Below are 21745 nucleotides of genomic sequence, written 5' to 3' on the forward strand. Positions count from 1 at the left end.
CTCCTTAGCATTTGCGTCTTTGCCACGGCCAGTAGCACTCTCTGCTTCTGCGGACCCCTCCTCTGGTGAAAAGGTTGCAGGGGAGCTCGTCTCGGCTGCCTTGTCTACCTCAAATGAGAACCGACTAGCACTCTCTTTGTCCTTCTCTCGCTCTCTCTCTTTCTCCCTGTCCCTCTCCTTTTCTCGCTCTTTGCCTCTCCCTCCTCCATCATAACTGCCCACTGGGATGTTGGCCACAGTGGCTTTCACTTTCTGAGGAGGCCTTGGCGTGATCAGCTTGGGTGTCCCCGGAGCACTGCCTGTTGACAGAGAAAAGAGTGTGTAGTTTCAAAGAAATCCCCGCAGGGCAGCATTATCATCATGAAAACAGACTTTATGATGTTAAACTGGATGTCAGGTACCAGAATGAGAGGTTTGAGCAGGGCTTCCAGGTGAGGTGCCCGGTGGAGGTGCAACCGAACTGCTGCTGCTTTTACTCGGGAACTGGAACTGTTTGTCCGGCTGGAAGAGAGAGACCTTCTCGGCCTGTCTCTCAGAGGACTGCGTGTAGACATGACTGTCTGTGTGCTGCCGGTCCAGAGTTCGCTCCTGGTGCAACTGTCGCTCAGAATGTGTGGATATGTTCCCTTGCCTGTCTGAGGTTACAGAGGTCATGGAGGTCATTGTGGTGTATTTAGGAAGGATGTGTGGAGATGGGCTAGAGGAACTGGACACCGTGTACACCACACTGGGTGACACCGTACCCATAGACACCACCCCAGTAGCCAGGGTCACATTTGTAGAGGTGTAGATGGCGGAGATGGCAGGAGCGTGAGGGGCGCTGGGAGACTGGGCCGGGGCCAACAGTGATGGCTGACCTGGTGAAACAGTAGATAACAGCGACACACTTTACAAAAAAAACACACAAAACTGATCAAAATCAAAAATTATTTCACGCAGTTACAAAAGATTTTGGTTTCAAATAAATGTTGTCCTTCTGAACTTTCTCTAGTTATAAAATAATCCTTTTGAAGGATCATGTCACAAAGAAGACTGGAATAACAGCTGCCGAAACCTCAGCTTTGCATCACATGAATAAATGACTTCATTTTAAAATGGAAACTTATTTTTTAATTGTTTTAATATATATATAGCAATGATTGATTTGAACACAAATGTTAATTATTTAAATGACTGCCCTGATATTTAGATGACATAAACATACTGAATTCTTTTCATTACGAGTCCACTGACCTGCGATCAGTGGCTGCACCAAAGTCTGCCCCGGATGAGCGATGGCTGCAAAGGTGGCCAAGGGAGACGGGACATAAGCAGATCCAGGTGTTGCTGAAGCTTTCTGAGAGGAGGAGCCGGTTGTTGTGGGAACTAACGGCAAAGGAGAAGGAACCCCAGGAGCGGACTGTACATAAGTGATTCTGCAGGAGAAGCCAGATCAGAGCAATGCAGGGTTATTCTCTTGTGCTGCAGCACTTCAGGAGTGTAGGAGTTGTTAAAGAAGAGTGGGGGAGCTGTTTGGTGAGGTGAGTATCAGTAGCCCTGTGAAAGTGTGCGCTGTACCTTGTAGGTGGGGGCGGTAGCAGCACGGTCTGAGACGGGGTAGAGCCTGGGGCCACCACTGTAGCTGTTCCCATAGTAACAGAAAACGGGACTCCCAGGCTGCACTGGTCCTGTAGAGGGAAGCTGCGACTGGACGACAGGCATTGGCGCAATCTGAATAATCTAGAAAGGAAACAGGAAGACAGGATCAAAAACAGATCACACTCACAAATAATAATCACTGCTTATGCTCGAATGTTAATTTGTTGTTTAGGCATTTACCATTTGAGGTCTCACCTTGCTTCCTGCTTGTCCTCCGTTCTGAACAGGAAGAGGAGGGGCTACCAAGGGAAAATGATGAGGGGGGGCAGGAGCAGCCCTCACTGTTGCCATGGGAACCAGCATCTTGCCCTGCAAGACTGGTGACTGTGTTTGCACTGCAGGAGAGAGAAAAAAAGAGAGAGAACAAAGTGTTTAAAATAATTGGGTGTTGCACAGACGGTCTTATCTGGCACAGCACAAAACTATGGAGAACAGCACCTGAACATGATGATGGCTCTGAGCCACAACACAATGAAACATACACACATACAGGCTTCTGTGGAAAATGATTCAGCACAAGTCATCAGCACAATGAGCGTGCAGACAGAATTTTTTACTGCACATACTCGAGCTCATCTCGCACACGCGCCTTGTATTATTCTCACTAGTTAGTCTGTCCACAAGCTGGCTACACTGACCCGGTCCATTTTCATTTTCACAAAAAGATAGAACTACAACAAATAACTGAAGATGTAATAAAAATAAACCACACTGACAGCTGGGAGTGATATATACTCAAAACTCTATTTTAAACGTGTACAAAGATATTTTATCATTCATTATTTTTTTAAGAGAATTGGTGCAAACGCTGGACAAGGAGGAAACTTTCAAGAGCACGTGTTTAGCATCTGTTTTTGCGCATGCTATAAAATGGAATATACTGAAAAAGGCTTTTCGTTCAGCACATACGGCAAACATTTGCATCAAAATAAAAGCATACTTTTGGCAAATTGGATTTGCTCAATCGAAACAAAAAATACATTGCAAAGAATTACTGCCTTTTTCATGATGATGTGTGAATGGTAGAATTTTTTTTCTAATTTCTACTGAAATCGTACATTTACTGCAGAAGGTAATCAGGCAATTTTATTGCAATGTAACAGGTATATTCTCTAGTAGGGCTGCACGATATTGGGAAAAAATGACATTGCGATATTTTATTTTCATGCTATATATATTGCGATATGAAATCTAATCAAATTTTTTCTTAGAAACAAAAATTGGGGTGAGCACACTTACATTCTCATTGTAAATGATTTAAAAAACGACACCATCGTGTCAATTGATTAATATGTGCAAGGGAGAGAGAGCGAGACAGCGCTCGTGTTGTTTAAAGACGGTGAGCCTGCGGCCGTGGCTCGCTCGCTCGCTCGCTCTAGCTCTCTCTCATGCACGCGCGCACTCTCTCGCTGTCTCTCTCCTCTCTTTCGCTCTCTCTGCCCTGTTAAACTGACAAGACTTAAAAACACATGCAAATGATAAACTTTCACTCTATGATGGTTAAGCTGTGCAATTAATATGCAAATCACATTTGTCAAGGGCCAGGGAGCAGCTGGCCCGTACTGTTAATGAATAACGGATCAACTACGACAACCTACATCGCACATCCTGCGATGTGACTATCGTGGATTCGTACATCGCGATATCGATGCTTAAACAACACATCATGCAGCCCTATTCTCTAATATGTTTTATTCACTCATTGGATTATTATAAAATATGTATCCTCACCTCTGGCTCCTGGGCTAACTACACCCACAGCAGGACTGGAGACGTATCCCGACTGCTTCCCATTGGCCAACGAGGCGTGAGTGGGCAGAGCTGTAGGTAGGGTGAAGATACTGGTTGGCTGACCGGCCTGCTGAGGGGAGGGGCTCTTGGGATTGTTGGTAGAGAGGGTAGGGATAATGTACTGAACCTGTGTCATGGGTTTTTGGCCCGATGAAGGGGTTATTGATGCAGAGGGAAGGATGTGTGACTGCAGAACGGGCAGAGGAAGTGGACCATTACTATGGGTAAGAGGGGCCGATGCTGGGGAGGCTGGGTTTTGTGGATGAGGGGGTGTGAGAAGCTGTACACCGGGTGGGGCTTGGAATGTGCCTCCCAAAACTAGATTGGTCACCAGCCCCCCTTGAGCTCCTGATGCACTAACAGGATTGGGCGATGATGAGGAATAGTACCCACCCCCTCCACCTGAAGCTGTTGCTGGGTTTCCTGTGGTACCAGGTCCAATGAAAAGCTGTGTCTGTGGCGGAGCGGGTTTCCGGTCATGTGGGGACTTGCTGGCGATCGGCACCGGCGTGCTGACCACAGGTCGCACCACATTAGTGACAACAGTGGACGCCACTCTCACCGCTCCTAGCACTGATGACACTCCCCCGGCAGAACTGAGCAGGATGGACTGACCCGCAGAGGGCTGGGACACTGCTCCTTCACCTTCCCTTCTTTCTCCATCACCTCCCTCCACTGCTCGCTTTCTCTTTGAGGAAGCATCGCTAAAGCGTCTGGAGCTGGGGTAGGAGGAGAGAGATACGCTCCGACCATGACCAGGGCCGTAAGACGAGGAGCAAATCACGGGAGCAAAAACTCTCTGATGCCGCGCAAGTGAGAAAGCAGCAGAGAAAAGAGGAGAACATGAATTAGAGCAAGCATATGCAATGACACAGATCCTTTACCAGTTAATAAAACTTACTGTGTAATAGCCTTCTGCAAACTTCATTAATAATTGACTTAGGAAAAATGCTTAAGTACCACAAGCAATTTACTAGTTCTACAGAGATCAAAGCATTCTACATTTCACTATTTTGTGGGACTTTATTCAGCAAGGGACCGTTCACAAGAAGTTTTCCTCATTTACTCACCCCAATTTCATTAAAGATGTTAAGGCCTAATGTCTTTCACACTGGGAAAAACACTGGCCAACCCATGAGTTTGTTTGATAAACACCATAGCAGTGCTGTCAAACGATTAATTGCTATTAAATCGCATCCAAAATAAAAGTTTTTGTTTAGATAATATATGTGTGTACTGGGTATATGTATTATGTACTTATAAATACACACACATGCATGTATATATTTAAAATATATATTTTACGTTTTTAAATATTAAATATACTTACATAAGATATAAATTATATGAATATAAATGTATACATGTAAATATTTTCAAAATATATGCTGTATATGTGTGTGTTTCTATATACATAATAAATATACACAATACACACACATATCATGCAAACAAAAAATTTATTTTGGATGCGATTTAATCGCAATTAATCATTTGACAGCACCATAACGAATACTAAAATCGCTGTTTGAAACCACGTAAAAACAGTTTGAAATCCTACTGTCAGAGATTGAGTTTGCATTCACATTTTAGCCCTTTGTGCCATTTTAAATAAACTAGACCGAACAGACGAATCGCATGTGAAAATCGGACCGAAAATTCATGCTGAATATTTGTGTTGGTATGAACAGGCCTTTAGTAAGAATACTTTTCGTTTGCATACAATAGATTTGTGTAAGAAACAGACTGTAATTTCAGTCATTGTTCACTGATATTTAACTCTAAGAGCCATAGCTCCCAAATTTCATTTTTGGTATGTTCAAAAACAGCAACTGAGTAAACTTATTTATTTCAAATGCAAGAACTAACGGCATTCGGCACCAATTACTTCAAACCTGGTGTGACAAAGATTGTATTTCTGAGTTGATCTCAAGTGAGAATGAGATTTGAGAGCTTCAGCGGAATGAGGGTTTATCAGTGAATAACGTCCTACATTATGGTCTTTTCCCTCACACTAAGCTCCTAATTAAATGGAGGCTTAAATGTAGAACAAATGTCATACAAATGGTTTCAGAGTTTAATAGTACAAATCATCCTCGTCTTTCACTGTGTGGAAAAAGCAGAATTTCTCTAATATTTTGTCTTCTGTTTTTCTCGGAGCAACATGAGGCTGAGTAATTAATGACAAAGTGTTAGATTTTGGGTGAGTCATTCCTTTAAATTATATATTTTGTACAGATCAACACACAGACAGACCAACAGATGTCAAATATGCAAGATGATACCTTGCGTTCTCCTTCATCTCCAGATCCATTTTCACTATCACTGTCTGTCACCCTTTCCTTACACTTCAGGTCAATGGAGCTGCCTGGATACGAGTCGTCTGAATAAGACACACAATGATGACTGATACAACAGAACGACACAATTGCTAATAAATACAAAAGTCTTAGTGGTGACAGAAATGACTTCAGCACTCACTAACTTATTTCCTAGAAAATCCTTACGGATTAAAAGACCTTAGAAAGAGGCTCAGATGATGAAGTCTGACTCACCAATGACATCATCATCCCCCTCTTCTTCACAGATGACCATACGCTCTTCGTCGCTTGTCATGTCCTCACTTACCCCCCTCTGTGTCTGGGAGAGAGCACCCCGCCTTGCAACCTGACCACCATCACCACACATCTTAAAACACAGGAAGAGTTCGTTGAGCCTGAATCTCTATAAATGTGTCACTTGCACAAGTGTGCATGTAATACCTGTGCGAGCTCAGCGAGTGCCTGTGGATTGCCTCTCTCGCTCCTCTCCAGATTGTGCATGGCACTCTGGGAGAAGGCACGAGGGCGGGGCAATTGACCCTGTCCCTCAGCTCCGACTCGCTCTGACACGCTCACCATCCCAGGCCCCACCCCTTTGAGCTCCATTCCCATTGACACAGATGGAGGTTCTGAATTACATAAGAAACAGAAGAGTTTGATATTATTTTGTACATCGTTTATGGTAAAGCTAAGCAACAGGCCGCCACAACAACAGAGTGCATCAGTGAATGTCCCTTTTCAGCAGCCGTGGTTATGGAAGTACTTTGTTCCTCGATTTTTTACCGGAGAGATTAAAAAAAAAAATGTCTTTGTGAAAGTCTTACAAGCCAAGCAACTACAAGGTACAATCTTTGATTTAAAGCTTATTTGAATATTGGACAGAAAGACAAGACTGTGTACTTAACACCTGTAATGAGGGAAAGAACTACAGTCCCATGAAGAATTGTGATAAAACAGTATTTAAGCTCTTGACATTTGGCAACCGCAACCATGAAAGCTTGTGGAGGCCTGTTACCAATGCAAGATAACACAAATGCCAAATTAAAATGAACTTTTTTTTTTTTTAGGATAAATAACCAACAGGCAATCCTTCTTAATAAATCAATAAATCTACCTTCCTCACTTGCAAATCTGGTTGTCAACATTAATAAAAAGTGTAAAATGATCTAGGCTAGGTTTTGGTGAAACTGCAAAAATTACTTGATAGACTTAAGAATGATTAAGAATGATTTGAAAACTAAACTAATGTTTTGCCAAGTATGCCATCATTTTTCAATTTATCGCTGTCTTGGAAATATTGATTATAAATATACAATTAGTAGCTATCTTTTAAAGAAAAACCTTAATGTTGCAAAAATAAATAAATAAATAAATTAATTAATTAATTAACCTTGTTGTTGAACCCTGAAGCTAAATCCTTCCAGATATTAAAACACGTATAAAATATTGAATCAATTAGATAACAGTTACTTTACAAATCGTCCCCTTGGAATTATGAGGTTCTATCTGACATTTTTGTCAACATTGAGTTATTCTTATTTTGATATTCTGTGACAATTTATTTACATTATGTGATAGATTTTTTTTATGTTGTATATATTATAGTATTTTTATTTTAAAAACAATAAGGTTCTCTCGACACAGTCAAATGGAATGCAAAAACTCAATATCAATATCTCAACATCTCAAAACTACTTGGAATGAAGATAGAATCTTATAATACCAAGGGGACGAAATGTGTGCAAGTTGTGAAACCATAATCCATGCACATATAATCACCATATAATCTATCCATAACACTGTGTACAGTGACAATCTACATTTCTTGTCCTGTTCCACACCTGTGGTTTCTGACATGCTCCTCTCGCGGATGTCTTTGCCCCCTGGAACACCTCGTCCCTCGCTGCTGGATTTCTTTCTGTCCTTATTACACCATTTCCAGTCGGGATGTGCCTTAAAGTGTGCCTCCTTCACCTGTGAATAATGACAGGAACAGTTACAGGCCGGAAAGACTTAATGGGGATTATTCAGGTGTCTAAACCTGCAATCTGCGAGTACAAGACAGTTCCAGTAACCTGAAATGCGAGATCGTGGTATTTCTGTTTCTCTTTGGGTCCCAAAGCATACCACCACTCTCCAAGTATCTTGCTGACAGTGCGGTTGTCCTGGTTTGGGTGTCTCTGATGAACCAGCGCACGATGACGCTTGCTGAAGATCATAAACGCATTCATGGGCCTCCGGATGTGATCTTTCTCCCTCTAGAAAGTGAAAGGGTCATAAGGAACAAGTTTACTGTATTTTTGATCAAATAAACTCAGCTTTAATGGACATAAGATAGTTCAAAAATATTAAAAAGTAGTATGCGCAAACCTTTCCAGGACTGGTTTTGTCATCTTTGGGCAGTGCACTGAGGGACTGAGATCTACGCTTTCCAGGAGACGCAGAAATTGGCGGATCAGGAAGAACACCGGGGAAAAATCTGTACACAAAAATAAAAATATGAGAATATTAATGGAGGAGAAGAATCCACGGGGATCCAGCAGTATGTGTTGATAAACCCAGTGTAACACTATGCTGACTGTCCCCATCTACCCCTACTAAAACAATCTCTCTTTCTTGCTTACAAAAAGGAACATTATTTCTCACGCTACTAGCATCAATACAAAGGAAGCATTTGTTCACAGCCGCCTATTTTTAACATGTGTGAGGACAAGACACCATCATCATCATGAGTTATTTCATTAATTGCAGAGGCATTAAGATGATGTATTACTACTTGCATGCACATAATTTTGAAGATGGAGTTTTCTATTATACAAACACTATGGTAGTTAACTGATCATTATTACACAGTCACAACCATATAGCTACTTCAGCCCAAAACAGGCTGAAGAGATCCAACGATTTCACTCCCGTAACCCTCAGGGCCCTTCACTGTGCCGTGAAACAACACAGCAGAATGCAATTACTGAAAACTGCAATGCACTGTGTCGATGAGCTACTGCTTTGCAGCCCACTGCCAAAACAGAAAGCACAGAGCTTTAACATTTCTGTAATATCTAGTGTATAATATTAAAGAGATGAAAGCTTCACAAATGTCAATACCACCTTAATGTGAAGATAATGTGATAATCTAAATGGGTAAAGCACATTTTGCAGTAACTGTACTAGATGACTTGATTATAAAAGCGAGCAGAATTTTACATGCGATTCATAAGAACGAGGGAAAAACAAGGGAGACATGTATTCAGATGAAAGTTCATTAATGTAAAGTGCCTCTGGTTTGCTGCTGTCATTCATACACAGACACAGGAGAGAGTGGAATGCTTTTGTTCTCTCTTTCTTTGTGGTGCCATTATGCAGCTCTTTCCACACACAGGAACACCAGCAGCAAAACATATTCAAACAGAATGACACATCACACACACACACACTAGACCACTCACGGATCATCCACGTCACTCTCTGTTTCACTGTCAGGTCTCTCTCGCTCCGCATCCTTCTCTCTCTCTGGGGGCAGTTCATCAGCGGAGGGAGTGGGCCGTGAGGAAGGGTTAGGTGCTCCCTCTATAATCTCCTTCAGCACTGACCCGCTCTGAGCCTCTGAAAGTGAAAGACGTGTTATTCATTAATGGCTAAATTACCGAGGCTAGAGTTACTGAGAGTCACTGCAGATGTGACAAGAGAGGCCAAATAAATAACAGCATCTGGACTATCCCAAGAAACAGGCTTCCACATTTTTTAAATATTGACTACAAATATTTATGATCTCAAAAGGTTGACAAACACATTTCAGCTAATTCTGGACACAGACATTGGCTGTATGAAGAAAATTACCTTTCTTCAGAGAAGCTGTCTGCGGATGACTGACAGTTTGTTGGCCCTCACCAGGTTGAGCCGACAGATCTGATTGGGTGGGTGCCAGGAAAGGGACCAATGAATGCCAAGGAAACACTGGAACAGATCTGGGCTCAACATTAGTCCACACTACAGGAGAAAATAAAAGAGCATTGATTCCAGCCAGTATTAAAAAAAATACCAAGTAATAAAACACATCAACAACCGAATGATAGCCTGATGATGAGTCACATAAATGACTAGATGCATATGTAGATAATAATATTATACCACTGCATAATTGTGACACACAGTTGTCTCAGTAATAATTAATGATTTTGGTCATATTTACACATTTTAGTGTCACTCTCAATGACATCAAAATAAACACCAAGTATATTACAAAAGACATTTAAATAGACAAAATGAAGAAGGATAACAGGCCTAAACATCTTACATAATTAACAGTAACATTATATATGAAAGTTATTTTCTATTAAATAAAGATATCATAAACGTTTGACTATTATAAAAATACAGTCATGTTGCTGCAGCACAATTTTGATTTATTTTACAAAAAGACTAAAGCAAAACAGACTGTCATGAAAACAGTAAGTGCATGAACAAATTGTTCCCGACTGATATTAAGCAGGCAGTATTTGGCGCCAAACAATCACTTCTAGAATAACATGATTTAAGAACAGCCTGTTCATGCAGTTATTTTATGCTGCCGTTAGAACCACATAGACACGATTTGTGAATACTATATTTCAGCCGCAAAAATCCTGCTATAAGGGAAAACAACATCAGACACGTCGAGTATTAATGACTGACCAAACATGCTGAGTCCTTGGCGGAGATACTGCGGGCTTTCCGATGAAAACATGGTTGAGTAAGAGGCTTGAAATACTTTTTTTTTTCTTTGATAACTGAAAAACTTCACAAACATGTAATTTTAAATAAAGGTACTGATTCAAACGTTCATCTGGTATAGATTAAAGTCGTTGCGATTAAAAATGAAATATCCACATGATGCTTTTCCCAGACAGGTGATGTTGAGTCAAGCGATGAAAATAAGCGGCCATAACCGATGCAGCCAGCATCCGTCTACTGGAGTTTCTTCATATTGGTACCAAATGTTCTTGTAATGACATGCTGTCGTTCAGTCACACTGGTATTTAGTTCATGATCACGTCCTTCTGTACTCAGATTTATTGGCTCAGACACCAGATCATAATGTAGCAAAAATGATGATAGCGTGCTATCAGGTACCGCACAGAAGCGCCATTCCAGCTTCAGGAACGCACAGATTATAACAAATGTCGATTTTAGCGTAAAAACACTGTCTAGTATGCACACCGTCGAGGCTCGAAACGCGGAAACGGGTTTGGTTTTATTTGGATGATGTAGTTTATTTTTGGTCCTGTTTGCCCCCTCCTCGTCTGAGCTTGTTTACATTGACGGTTAGCTACGGGGATGAAGGGGTTAAGTAGGCCTCTCGGTCCTCCTCGGGCTCGAGTATTGCAACACTCCGCGACCTGAGCTCACCTCAGCCCAGGGGGATTTACATATACAGTATAACGATTAATAAGTATTTTGGCAATAAAGAGTATTAAATGCGGTTATAAAAATAAAAAAGCACTCAAGGCATCGAAATAAGCAATGCCTAAATCCTGGAAACGTTTGTTCAGTAAATCGTCGTGAAAATAGGAAGCCCAAATCTGCCAGATTAGCAGGTTAGCACGGTGCTACTACACCCGGGGTTACGAGTGCGATTTATTCTTTGGGTTGCGACACACAACGGAAGCGATTTTCTATTAAAAAGATTAACGAAATGTAATACCTATCAGTCAGGAAAATGATGCTTAATAATAAAAGGCCACATGTAATACACATCCGTCTTTTTCACGTGGTCACTAATATTATTCTCTTTGGCTGTCAGTGAACGTTATCAGAGCCACATCCTGTTTCACAACTGATCCAAATTCATCAGTTCGGTGTACAAAGCCTCAATGTCTAATTTTCAAACGCATAATGACATACTGCCCAGTTCACATGCAGTAACCGGACTCATTCTGTTCTGCCACTTTTGTTTAGGGGCTGCATGTGTGCGCTCCGGACCTGGTTTCAGCAGCACAGTTCCAGATAACTCCGTCCCCTCGGGAACGCCCCTGATCTCGCATCCGCACCCCCGACCGCCACAGCGGAACCTGTCCTCATGTCACGGCGTAAAACTGTAGCACCACACGGAAAACACCCAGATTTCTTATATATTTTTATAAAAAGGGGAAGAAACTACTAAAGCCAGGGGGCTCGGCTAAAGAGCCAGAGAAAGACAACTGCTTTCGAGAAGACAACACCTGTGCAGTGCTCCAGACCAACAGTCATTAGTTACACTGTAGTAGCACTATAGCCAGTCGTTGCAATTGCGTGAATAAAGTAATCTATAATTAATTACGTGATTGAAACAAGTACTTCTAAATGTTAAACTATTCCTCGTGACACTGAAATGTCAATATTTTGCTATAAATACTTAACCACGCAAATCTGACCAGATCCAGAATACTAGCAGCATCTCATATTATGTCAAAGAAAACGAAACCCATGTAGATAGTAAAACCGCACGCTTATCCTCTGTTCCTAAAAGCGGAAAGCATCGTTTGTGTCTTGCTTGCCTTTTATCACTGTGCCTTTGGAGGGTTTATTTAGATCTCGTCCAAGCTTAAAAACGACACACTTTTCGCTTAAACTGGATTTTAGTTGCTGGCACTTCTCGTTTTAAATGCCTGCTGTCGACGCCCCCTCCCTCTCGCGTACCCCAGCCCCAAAGAAGCTCCTCCAAAGGGCTAATCGTGCAGTAAACCCCTCGCCCTCGGCTCTGACACGATCGCGAAACTAGCGAGAAACCCACGAAGAGATTACGCCGTGCCCTAACCCGCTTTACTGGCAACCGGCGGGGAAATACAATACAAAACAGAGAAGAAAAGCTGGATAGAGATGATCCGGCGTAGTGCTGTTGTGCTGAAATGTCGGGTCTGAATTGTAATAGCCCCTAAAGTCCGGTGCGGTTCTCCCGGAGCAGGGTCACTTTCCGATCCGCGGCGGATGATCAAGCGCTCCTCTCCGCTCGCTTCGTAGGTGTTCGTAGTAAATAAGTCGTTTTCATAACATCATTCAATTGGCCACGACTCTTTCCTCGATTCCGCTCCACTCTCTCGCTTCGCAAACCCGTTCTTTCTTTCTCTTTCCCTCCCTCTTCCTCTTGTTGTATAGTAGGCTGCCCTATTTCGTTCTCTCAGCGTGTCAACCTCGCCCAGCCCGTGACCCGCCTTTTACTCTTCGAACGCGTTCTTATTGGTCTACTACGCAACCTATCGCAAGACAATCCGAGACGCTGATTGGTGGCAGCGTGCGATGGAATGTCAGTCATATGCAAATCCGGATTTGGCTCTCGGCGTCTCACTGGCCGACAAGGGAGCTAATAAATATTTAACACGCCACAGAATCTGGGGCATGACTTTACGTGGGCTCTCGTGATACTTGGTCCCACTGTGACGTTGGAGCTGCCACGCTACTTTAACGGTATTATTACACTGTATTACATACTCCAGGGTTTGGTTTATTATGGTTTATAACGAATGCATTATTTTAGGACAGATTCATAAGACTCAATGGCAATGTGACATAAATCCTCACATCATCTGGACTCTCCCTTCAAAACAGTAGTTGAAATGTAATACCATTTGTGGCCATTTAAAAAAGAGGGCGCCATAAAAACACACACGTATTGTATTTAGTACTTTGAAAACAAACGAATTGATATTTTATATATCCACATGTAAGTGAATAAACAAATGAAAACGCAATTTAAAATACACTGAATTTGAATTTGGCAGTAAAACTGCGTTATAGACACACTATTTGGGTAACTAATAAAAGAAAAAAGAAACATGTCCACTTCCTCACCCACTAAAGCCAAATCATCTGCAGTCAAAGTGTCAAAACATTTTCAACAAATGCAAATTGATCCCATTACCAGTACAATAAACTTTATGGTAACAATACACGTCACACATTTTCCACGCTCAATTTAAAACACTGCAGTTAGCGTTACACAACAATTAGTTCCCGTCCTGGAATCTGATTGGCTGAGCTGTGTTTGAAGAGTGATGTTCAGTGTAACAGTCTGTAACTCTGGTGACTTCTGTTCATTGAGTTCCAGACCAGAGACTGTTCCAGACATGCGTTCAGTCTGAGCAGTGTTTGGTGACGCACAAGGCTCGATGCTTTGGCTTCTTTTGTATAAAGGAACTAAACTGACAGATTGTGAGTTATCTGATATTCATTTATTGTTTATAGAACTGTTTTATAAAAGCAATATCACATCTGCAATTGTGCTGCTGGACAGCTGGGAATACTTGCAGCTGATTCACAACAATCCTGGCATTCGGTACTGCATTGCTTTTGTTTGTGTGAATTGAACACCTATACCACTCTGTTATACCACTTCTCTGGAGTGGTAAGTAAGGACCAAAGTATGGTTTTGGTTTATAATGCCTAATGTCCTGGGGGGAAAAATGAAATAAACCACAGATTTGTCACTGGGCATTGGTTCTCTTGGAGACCATACAGCTGTACATCAAAAACATTATGTAAACCAGTTAGAAATAAAAACTAAATTTAAAAAAGACAGAGGGTGGAGAAATATTCTTCACATAACATGATTTCCCCATCTTTGCTATTTCTTTAATGTTACTAACTAAACAGCAAAATTTGTTTTGGTCGAGTGCAGTATTACAGGTCAGAGACCGAACTTGGTGACCACTGTTACTGCCAACAGGACATTGACCAGTGAATCGGCTGATAGTGATTATGTCACAGACAAAAACACTATTATCTGTGTCTACAACTCTCAGGCAGCATGACACGGGCATGCTCACGGCGCCTGTGAATGTCAGCGTGCCTGTGTGTAGGTTTATGTGTGTGTGCGGAGTTCAGTGACTGGCTTGTTTGTTTGTATGAGGCAGAGGGGTACTGGCCTTGTGCCCGGCATCAGTCAGTCCCTTCACAAACAGTCACGCTACAATGAGAAAGAGTTGTGTGTGAGAGCAAGAAACGATACAGAGAAACTTTAACCATAAGTGCAGTAACATTTTCCACACAAACGCAGTGGCCAAATAATACTATGACGTAATATTATTTGAGTAATACATTCCACTCTACATTTACGCCTGAAGAGTAGCCTACACGTTACATATATACCAGGACAAAACAGAAAGACACTCAATAGTGTCACAATAAAATTAGTGGTCGTGGAATGTTTGAGAAAAGAGAGGGAAACTGGGTGGGAAGGGGAAACTGCAAGACAGGCGAATAAAAATAGAACAAGAGTCATTCTATGGAGAGGAGGGGAGGAGGGAGTTGTGAAAGTTGTGAAGACAGGGCCTCGCTCGCCGTATGTGGGAAGATGGTAACCGAACAACAGGAGAGGAGAGACACAAATCTATAAAAAGACTTAAGAAATAAAATCTCATGATAGAAAACATGATTATGTGGGAACACATATTAACTGATGTACTGAAATCCATGCAAATCAAACTGAAGTAAGAATGGGTTATCAAGAGCTATTTCTCCTCTATAAAACACAGTGTCAGAGCAGTGGGAGGGGCTACACACGCTCTCAGCCACTGAGCTTGCACTGAGCTCCTGGCAACAGCCAATGAGGTGAGCCCGAGACCCTCCAGCTCAGACTATGATTATAGTAAACAAGTTTTTAACTCCTTCCTCTCCGATTCCACTGAGAATGACGCACAGCAAAATAAAACTTCACTCATCATGTTCTAAAATACATGACACATCTAAATACATGAAAATAGCAGTAAAATATCTCAAATCAGCAGTAAGTCAGCCGTGACCAACAGTTCTCACATACAGAGATGGGTAAAGGGTTAACAGTGTAAGAGCCCCATGCTCCAAAACCTCTCTGTTCCTCCTATCCAATCATAGTTTTTACGATTAAAACAGTCTCAAAAAGCCCACTCCCTTTTTTCATGGCAACAGCTTTATGGGTCGTGTTACTCGAGCCACTGTGGTGACCACTGACCATGCACACACACTGCCCTTTTGTAAGATATTTATATCACTGCTGCCATCTGCCAGTACAAGCATTCCAGCTATTTCCCAAGGGACATATGGAGGGGAAAAGACAGGAAAAATGGTGGCTAACCAAAAACCCTTCATGTTGGATTTATATCTGTTGATCCACAAACACTCACTTACAACAACTGAACCACTGCTCGGAAAGTCTAACAGAACAGGTGCATGTCCATGAAATGTACCAAACATTAAAAGGGTAGTTATGAAACTATGCAGGTACGTCTCTCTAAAGCCTGTAATAGCACAGTCTTCTCACAAGGAGGCAGCACTGCCCTGTGGAAAAAACCTGTGGGCGCTCACAGCTCTGGCAGACACAGAACTGAGTGAAGGAGAGATTACAGCTAGGCACAGGGGCTTTTATGTGAATGTATGTGCAAGAGTCTTGTGAGAAAACATTTTTAGATCGTGTGATCTCCCCTGAGATTTAACATAGAAATCAAGCATTCGGCAAATACTAGCGTGAACCTTAAAATTTAGAATATGAGAAAAAGGCACAAAACTTAGCAGTGAAAAAATACTGTATAACATGCTGTTTAGCTATGCTATAATTTATATAAATGTATACTTGTTTGTGTTATCGTGGAGAAACCTACGAAAAGGGAATGGCAGGCATTCCCGGGAACACTCTGTGATCAGAGAAACAGAGATTCTGCAGTGCACCACAGAGAGAGGAAGACCAAGCGAATAATAGGAGAGGAAAAAACTGATGTATAAGTGGGTGAAAGGGAAAAAAACAAAGAGAATTAAATTGGCATTATGAGTACAGCAATGATGAAAAGGGAGACACCTTTGTACCACATAAGTGATATGCATTGCAGAGTTGACTATATGACAGATGGCGACTCAGAACTCATATTGAGGCAGAGACCTATTGGAAACACTGAATCAAATACGAAGAAAATGATACTACAGCCCAAAATAAAAACACCGCCTACAATACGTGTAATTAAAGTGATGAGTTGAAGTTTGAGGAAGGTTTTGTATGTATTTTGCAGAGAAATAAAAAAAGACACAAATGGTTACTTTTATCTTTTTAAAATTTGCAACATAAATCTGATGTTTAACTGCTTTCAAATTCAGTGTTATAGAACAGAAGGAGAAAAAATAGCAACCGAAAAAGACAAAGCATATTGATAGTATTTGTGTCAGCTCTAGTGACTAGTACATCTGTGTTTGCAGAGGGTGTGGATTAAATGAAACCGAGAATGTTTGAAATGATTGCCATAGTAAAGGACATCTGAAAAAAAAAAAAAAAAAAAACGGACTGCCAGTTCTAGTTTTCTGTGTTCAGTCAAAATCAATTGTCTAAATTCATTTTAGGTGTCCTTTAAGCTAATGAAAAATGTTATTTCAATTGTGAAATAAATTTGCCTAAAGAGAGAGAGAGAGAGAGAGAGAGTGTGTGTGTGTGTGCATATATATAAACCAGTTATGGGTAAATGCTAAACATCACTTAGTAAACACGTCCAAAATAACAATATAAACACACACACACACACACACACACACGTTTAAGCAAAGCTATCTAAATAGAGACATGCTATAGACTTCTGTTATTTTTATATACAGGTAGTTGTACAAATACTACAACCTAAACCAAACACACATTCTATCCCTGACCCTAACAGAAAAAAAAAAGAGAGAGAAAATTACATTTATATTTATATCATCCCCAAAACGATGTTTTAGATTTAGCTTACATCTGGGTACATATTAGCCCAAAATACAGTTGAGTAGGTACAAATACAAACACACACACGTTTATACACACACTGTATAAACTGTATTTTCTATCCCCTTACCTTAAACACAGCCCTCAGAGAAAACTTCTGCACTTTTAGATTTAAAAAAAAATTTGACTCATTCACTACATTATTTATAAGCTGTTTTCCTCATTGGAGCCAAAAAATGTCTCCACAAAGTCAAAATTTACTGGTATTACTATACTTGTGGGAATTTTTGGTCCCCAAAATGTAGGGAATGCCAGTGCACACACACACACACACACACAGCAGATAACAAAAGTAAAAAAATCTTCTCTAAAACAAAAACAAAAATACAATTTCTAAGAAAATAAATATGTCAGTCTTTAGTCAAAAAAATTCAGAGTAATACTTTTTTTTATGTATGAAAGATTACTATTCATGAAAATCAGCAGCATTGTGAAATGTCAATTTATCTGTGCTGATCAGCTGAAGGAAAATAATTAAAAAAAAATATATATTTATAAGTTTCTTTTTATAAGCACACTTGTAAAAAAAAAAAAAAAAAAAAAAAAACCGGAAAAACAAGTTTGTTGTATGTTGCATTTCCTCAGTCATCAAAGTACAATATTGAACGATTTAATAGTTAGGATAATAATTTTGGTTGCACTTTATTTTACAGAACGTGTACTTACAATGTACTTACAGTGTGTTTTATCTAAGAAAGTAATACAAGGTAACTACATGGGGTAGAGTTAGTTTTAGGGGAAGGCTCAGGGTTAGTACCTAGTTATTATATAGGTTTTGCAATTACTATAACAAGTACATAGTATGTACATGAGGAACAGAACTGTAAAATAAAGTGCTATAATTTTAGACCAGTATTTACAATGTACTTTTCAATAATTATATTTCAGGGTATTGGTCTCCTATAATGCTTATAATTATAGGTGAACCACATACAGTAGTTTGCTATCAAAACTGAACAGCAATACAAAATTCCATTAGAACAACAAAAGCAAATAAACGTCTGGGCAAATTCTATAAATGTATGGATTTTTAATCTTTTCAGCCGGTCTGCTAATTTGTTACACAGACTGTGTGTGTGTGTGTGTGTGTGTGTGTGTCTGTCTCTCTACATTAATGTCCTTCTCACAAGCTTGCGTGTCAAGGCAGGCCTACGAGATCAGGCCTGAATTTTTACAAAGGCCCTCTTGTCATTTCACAACACACACTCCCCTTCATTACAGCTAAATCACAAACACCACACATAAAACATATATGCAAATACACACTATGAAGACTTTTTTTTTTTTATTACACTAATATACAATCCACACACTAAACGTCCCCCTAAATCAACTGTAATGTCTGTATGAATGACATTCTCTCATTCCTTACCACACGCATCTGAACATATGTAACTAATTCATAATGCATCAGTTCAGTCTTTGGCTGTCTCAATTCAGTCTTTTGTCACTTTGCTTCACTTTCACATTTTCAGGGGAACATGTAATGTTTTGAATATTGTGCTAAAATCAGGACTGCAAGTGCTACGACCAGCACAACATCTAATCGACCCACTATCACAGCAGCTGATGATTACAACCATACTGCAAAACCTGAGAGATCTGAGAGAAAGAATGCCACTGCTTTTAATGACAAAGCTTTCATTTCTGAAAGTAAAGACATTTTAAGAGGCAATTATTAGCTATATTAATCTAGATATAAAATATTTTTAAAGCATAACATTTTCTTTTATTCAATTCTAAATTTACTGAAATATGAAGAAATGTAATTCTCCATATATAAATTCTGTGATTCTACAATTTACAAGCACTGAGAAACTCTACTTTTGATGTACCATTAAATTTAAAATATACATGTCACAGTATGCCTTAGTTTTCCATTTCCCTTTGAGTTGGTTGTCAAGGTTATTCATTTGATTATGTTAAGGTGTGTCTCATTATCGTGCAAACTTAGTTCAATTCTGTGTTGGTTCAGTTGTCTGGTTTTGCCTATAGGAAGGTTTTGTTTGGATTGTTGCTCTGTATTTGGATTGTTGGAATTTACTGTGTGGATTATTAAAGACTGTGACTCTTCATCTTGTGTGCGTGCACATTTATACAACTCAGTAGTGACAATAATTTAGTCTTTGTGTTGCATATGTGTTCACAAAACACTGGCCCTAATAAGGTCAAAACTGCCTTGGTCCTTAAATGTGAATCACTGAAATAACTTCTGGAAAAAAAGATATAAAATAAAAAAAATTATACAATTTGAGAATCTGAAATACAGCTGTGAAAATAAAGACTAAAGAGCACAAGTCAGAGCTAAAATTAATAATTAAGCTAAAAATAAGCTAAAATGCATAATTTATGCAAAGGGTAAATACAAGTGTCCTAATTTCCCAATGGGTACAGTTGGTTAAATTATCAGGAAGTTACATCAAACTATCCAAAAACTCTCTAGAAAAGACAGTACTTCCAAATTCTTAGCACACACAAGAGCACTTCTGGTAAAAGCCACAGAGAGGCCAACAATTACGAACAGCTAATTCTGTAGCTAAAAGATACATTTTAGCATCTCAGCATAACACTGGCCTGTATGTAAAAGTATATATATATATATGCCCAGTACTATGTGTGAAAAGATTTTGTGGTGAAATGATACCAAGACAGAGCTATTAAGCCAGCTTTTGAAGCCATAAATGTGTTGCAAACATCGCCCAAAAATGACACCATGTGAGGAATGGTGATGGGAAGAGCATGTTTTTCATCAGCAAAAACTGAGCATTGTGTTAAAATGTGGTTGGTGAAAAATACTATAAAATAATGTGAACATTTCTGAAAAACCAAAGCAGGACCATCTTTTTAAACCATATTTCGACCATATTTATCATGTATCATTTTTTAAAAATAAATCATAATAAAACAAAATAAATGTTAACTGTATTTTTTTTTAGTTTAGAAATATAATCATCACAAAGATAATTATTTTGATTACATGTGTAATTAAGAAAATCAGTACTGCCAGGACAACTAGATACTGTTTTGTCACCACAGGGCTCTCTCAAACTAATTTCCAATCCAATCTCACATTAGAAATGAAAAAAAAAAAAAAAAACATATATATATGGTTTTTTGTTGAACCTGAGTTTTTAAACATGAATCAATGAAACCAATATTTCAACACTAATGAAAATATATAAATGTATGTTAAGGAACATAGGATTATAAAAGTATAAAGGAATAAATATGAATAAATATATGTTAAGAAATAAAGTACAGTCAGCCAGTCATCGTAAAAATTTATAAATCAATAAAATAAATGACAGAGCTGAAAATATTTTCATGTATAAGAGTTTGCAGATCGAACCAAGAAACTAGCACAGTTATGTAGGAAAGCGGTTGCCTGTGACAACAATCAATCATACAGTTTGGTCATCATCCAAAACATTAAGCAAAATGTGATCAGTAACGACATCTAAAAGTATTCCAGACAGCCATGTTTTAAACTGAATGGAATGAGAAAGAATGTCTTACAGTGTTTTAGAATGTCAGAATTATGGATTGTGAATGTGTTTTCAGTGCTCAATGTAATATTTTTGTCACACTTAACATTACATTAATCTTATAACACAGTATTGATAAATTCTTGGTTTTGGTTTTTAAGAGCTTAAAGGGATAGTTCACCAAAAAATACAATTATTTTACTGGCCCTCTTATCAATACAAATCTGTATAGATTTCACAGATTCTGGAAAAAAACATGGAAAATGCGTACCGTGATTTGTCCCGGGATGGTTAGATTTTGGTTCATTCACACTGCCAGTGATTTTGCCAGAATCTGTGCATGCACTCATACACATCCCATAAAGACATGACATTAGTACACACGCTTACAGTTTAATTCAACTTGCGAATGATATCAACTTCAGTGCGGATATTGAGGAGCTCCCTGATCTCTGCTTCATTCCAGTTTGCACATATTTTTCGTTGTGAACGTTGATCTGCTTTCAAAACACCCGTTAAAATAGTTGCATGATTACGTGCATCATCACTACGACACATCCTTTACGCCATTGTTCTTTTGTTCACACAGGGCTCGTTCCAGGACTGATCCAGGCAATGTTACTAGGTCTCTATCCTGAGATCATTTCTGGGATCGGTTTGCGTTAACACAGAAGACACTCTGGCAATTTTAAGGGATCAGCGATCAGGGGCTCATGACTTTCTTTTGAGGAACACAAAACAGGATATTTTAAAAACACTGAGACATTTCTAAAAATATATTTCAT

The 21745-nt window shown here is 39.6% G+C and overlaps 1 protein-coding gene across 1 annotated transcript in view; it reads right to left on the minus strand.

The window, feature by feature from the left end:
- The window catches only part of LOC113059985 (protein capicua homolog), a 37388-nt gene that overhangs the window by 4713 nt on the left and 10930 nt on the right, over nucleotides 1-21745 (minus strand). Inside the window, 15 exon segments of the mRNA XM_026228728.1 lie at nucleotides 1-299; nucleotides 402-857; nucleotides 1234-1415; nucleotides 1558-1646; nucleotides 1648-1719; nucleotides 1834-1973; nucleotides 3370-4228; nucleotides 5715-5812; nucleotides 5985-6117; nucleotides 6192-6379; nucleotides 7592-7724; nucleotides 7826-8008; nucleotides 8121-8229; nucleotides 9197-9353; nucleotides 9588-9737. Coding sequence (XP_026084513.1) covers nucleotides 1-299; nucleotides 402-857; nucleotides 1234-1415; nucleotides 1558-1646; nucleotides 1648-1719; nucleotides 1834-1973; nucleotides 3370-4228; nucleotides 5715-5812; nucleotides 5985-6117; nucleotides 6192-6379; nucleotides 7592-7724; nucleotides 7826-8008; nucleotides 8121-8229; nucleotides 9197-9353; nucleotides 9588-9737 — 3248 coding nt within the window.

Source organism: Carassius auratus, chromosome 41 (assembly GCF_003368295.1).
Source record: "Carassius auratus strain Wakin chromosome 41, ASM336829v1, whole genome shotgun sequence".
Lineage (NCBI taxonomy): Eukaryota > Metazoa > Chordata > Actinopteri > Cypriniformes > Cyprinidae > Carassius > Carassius auratus.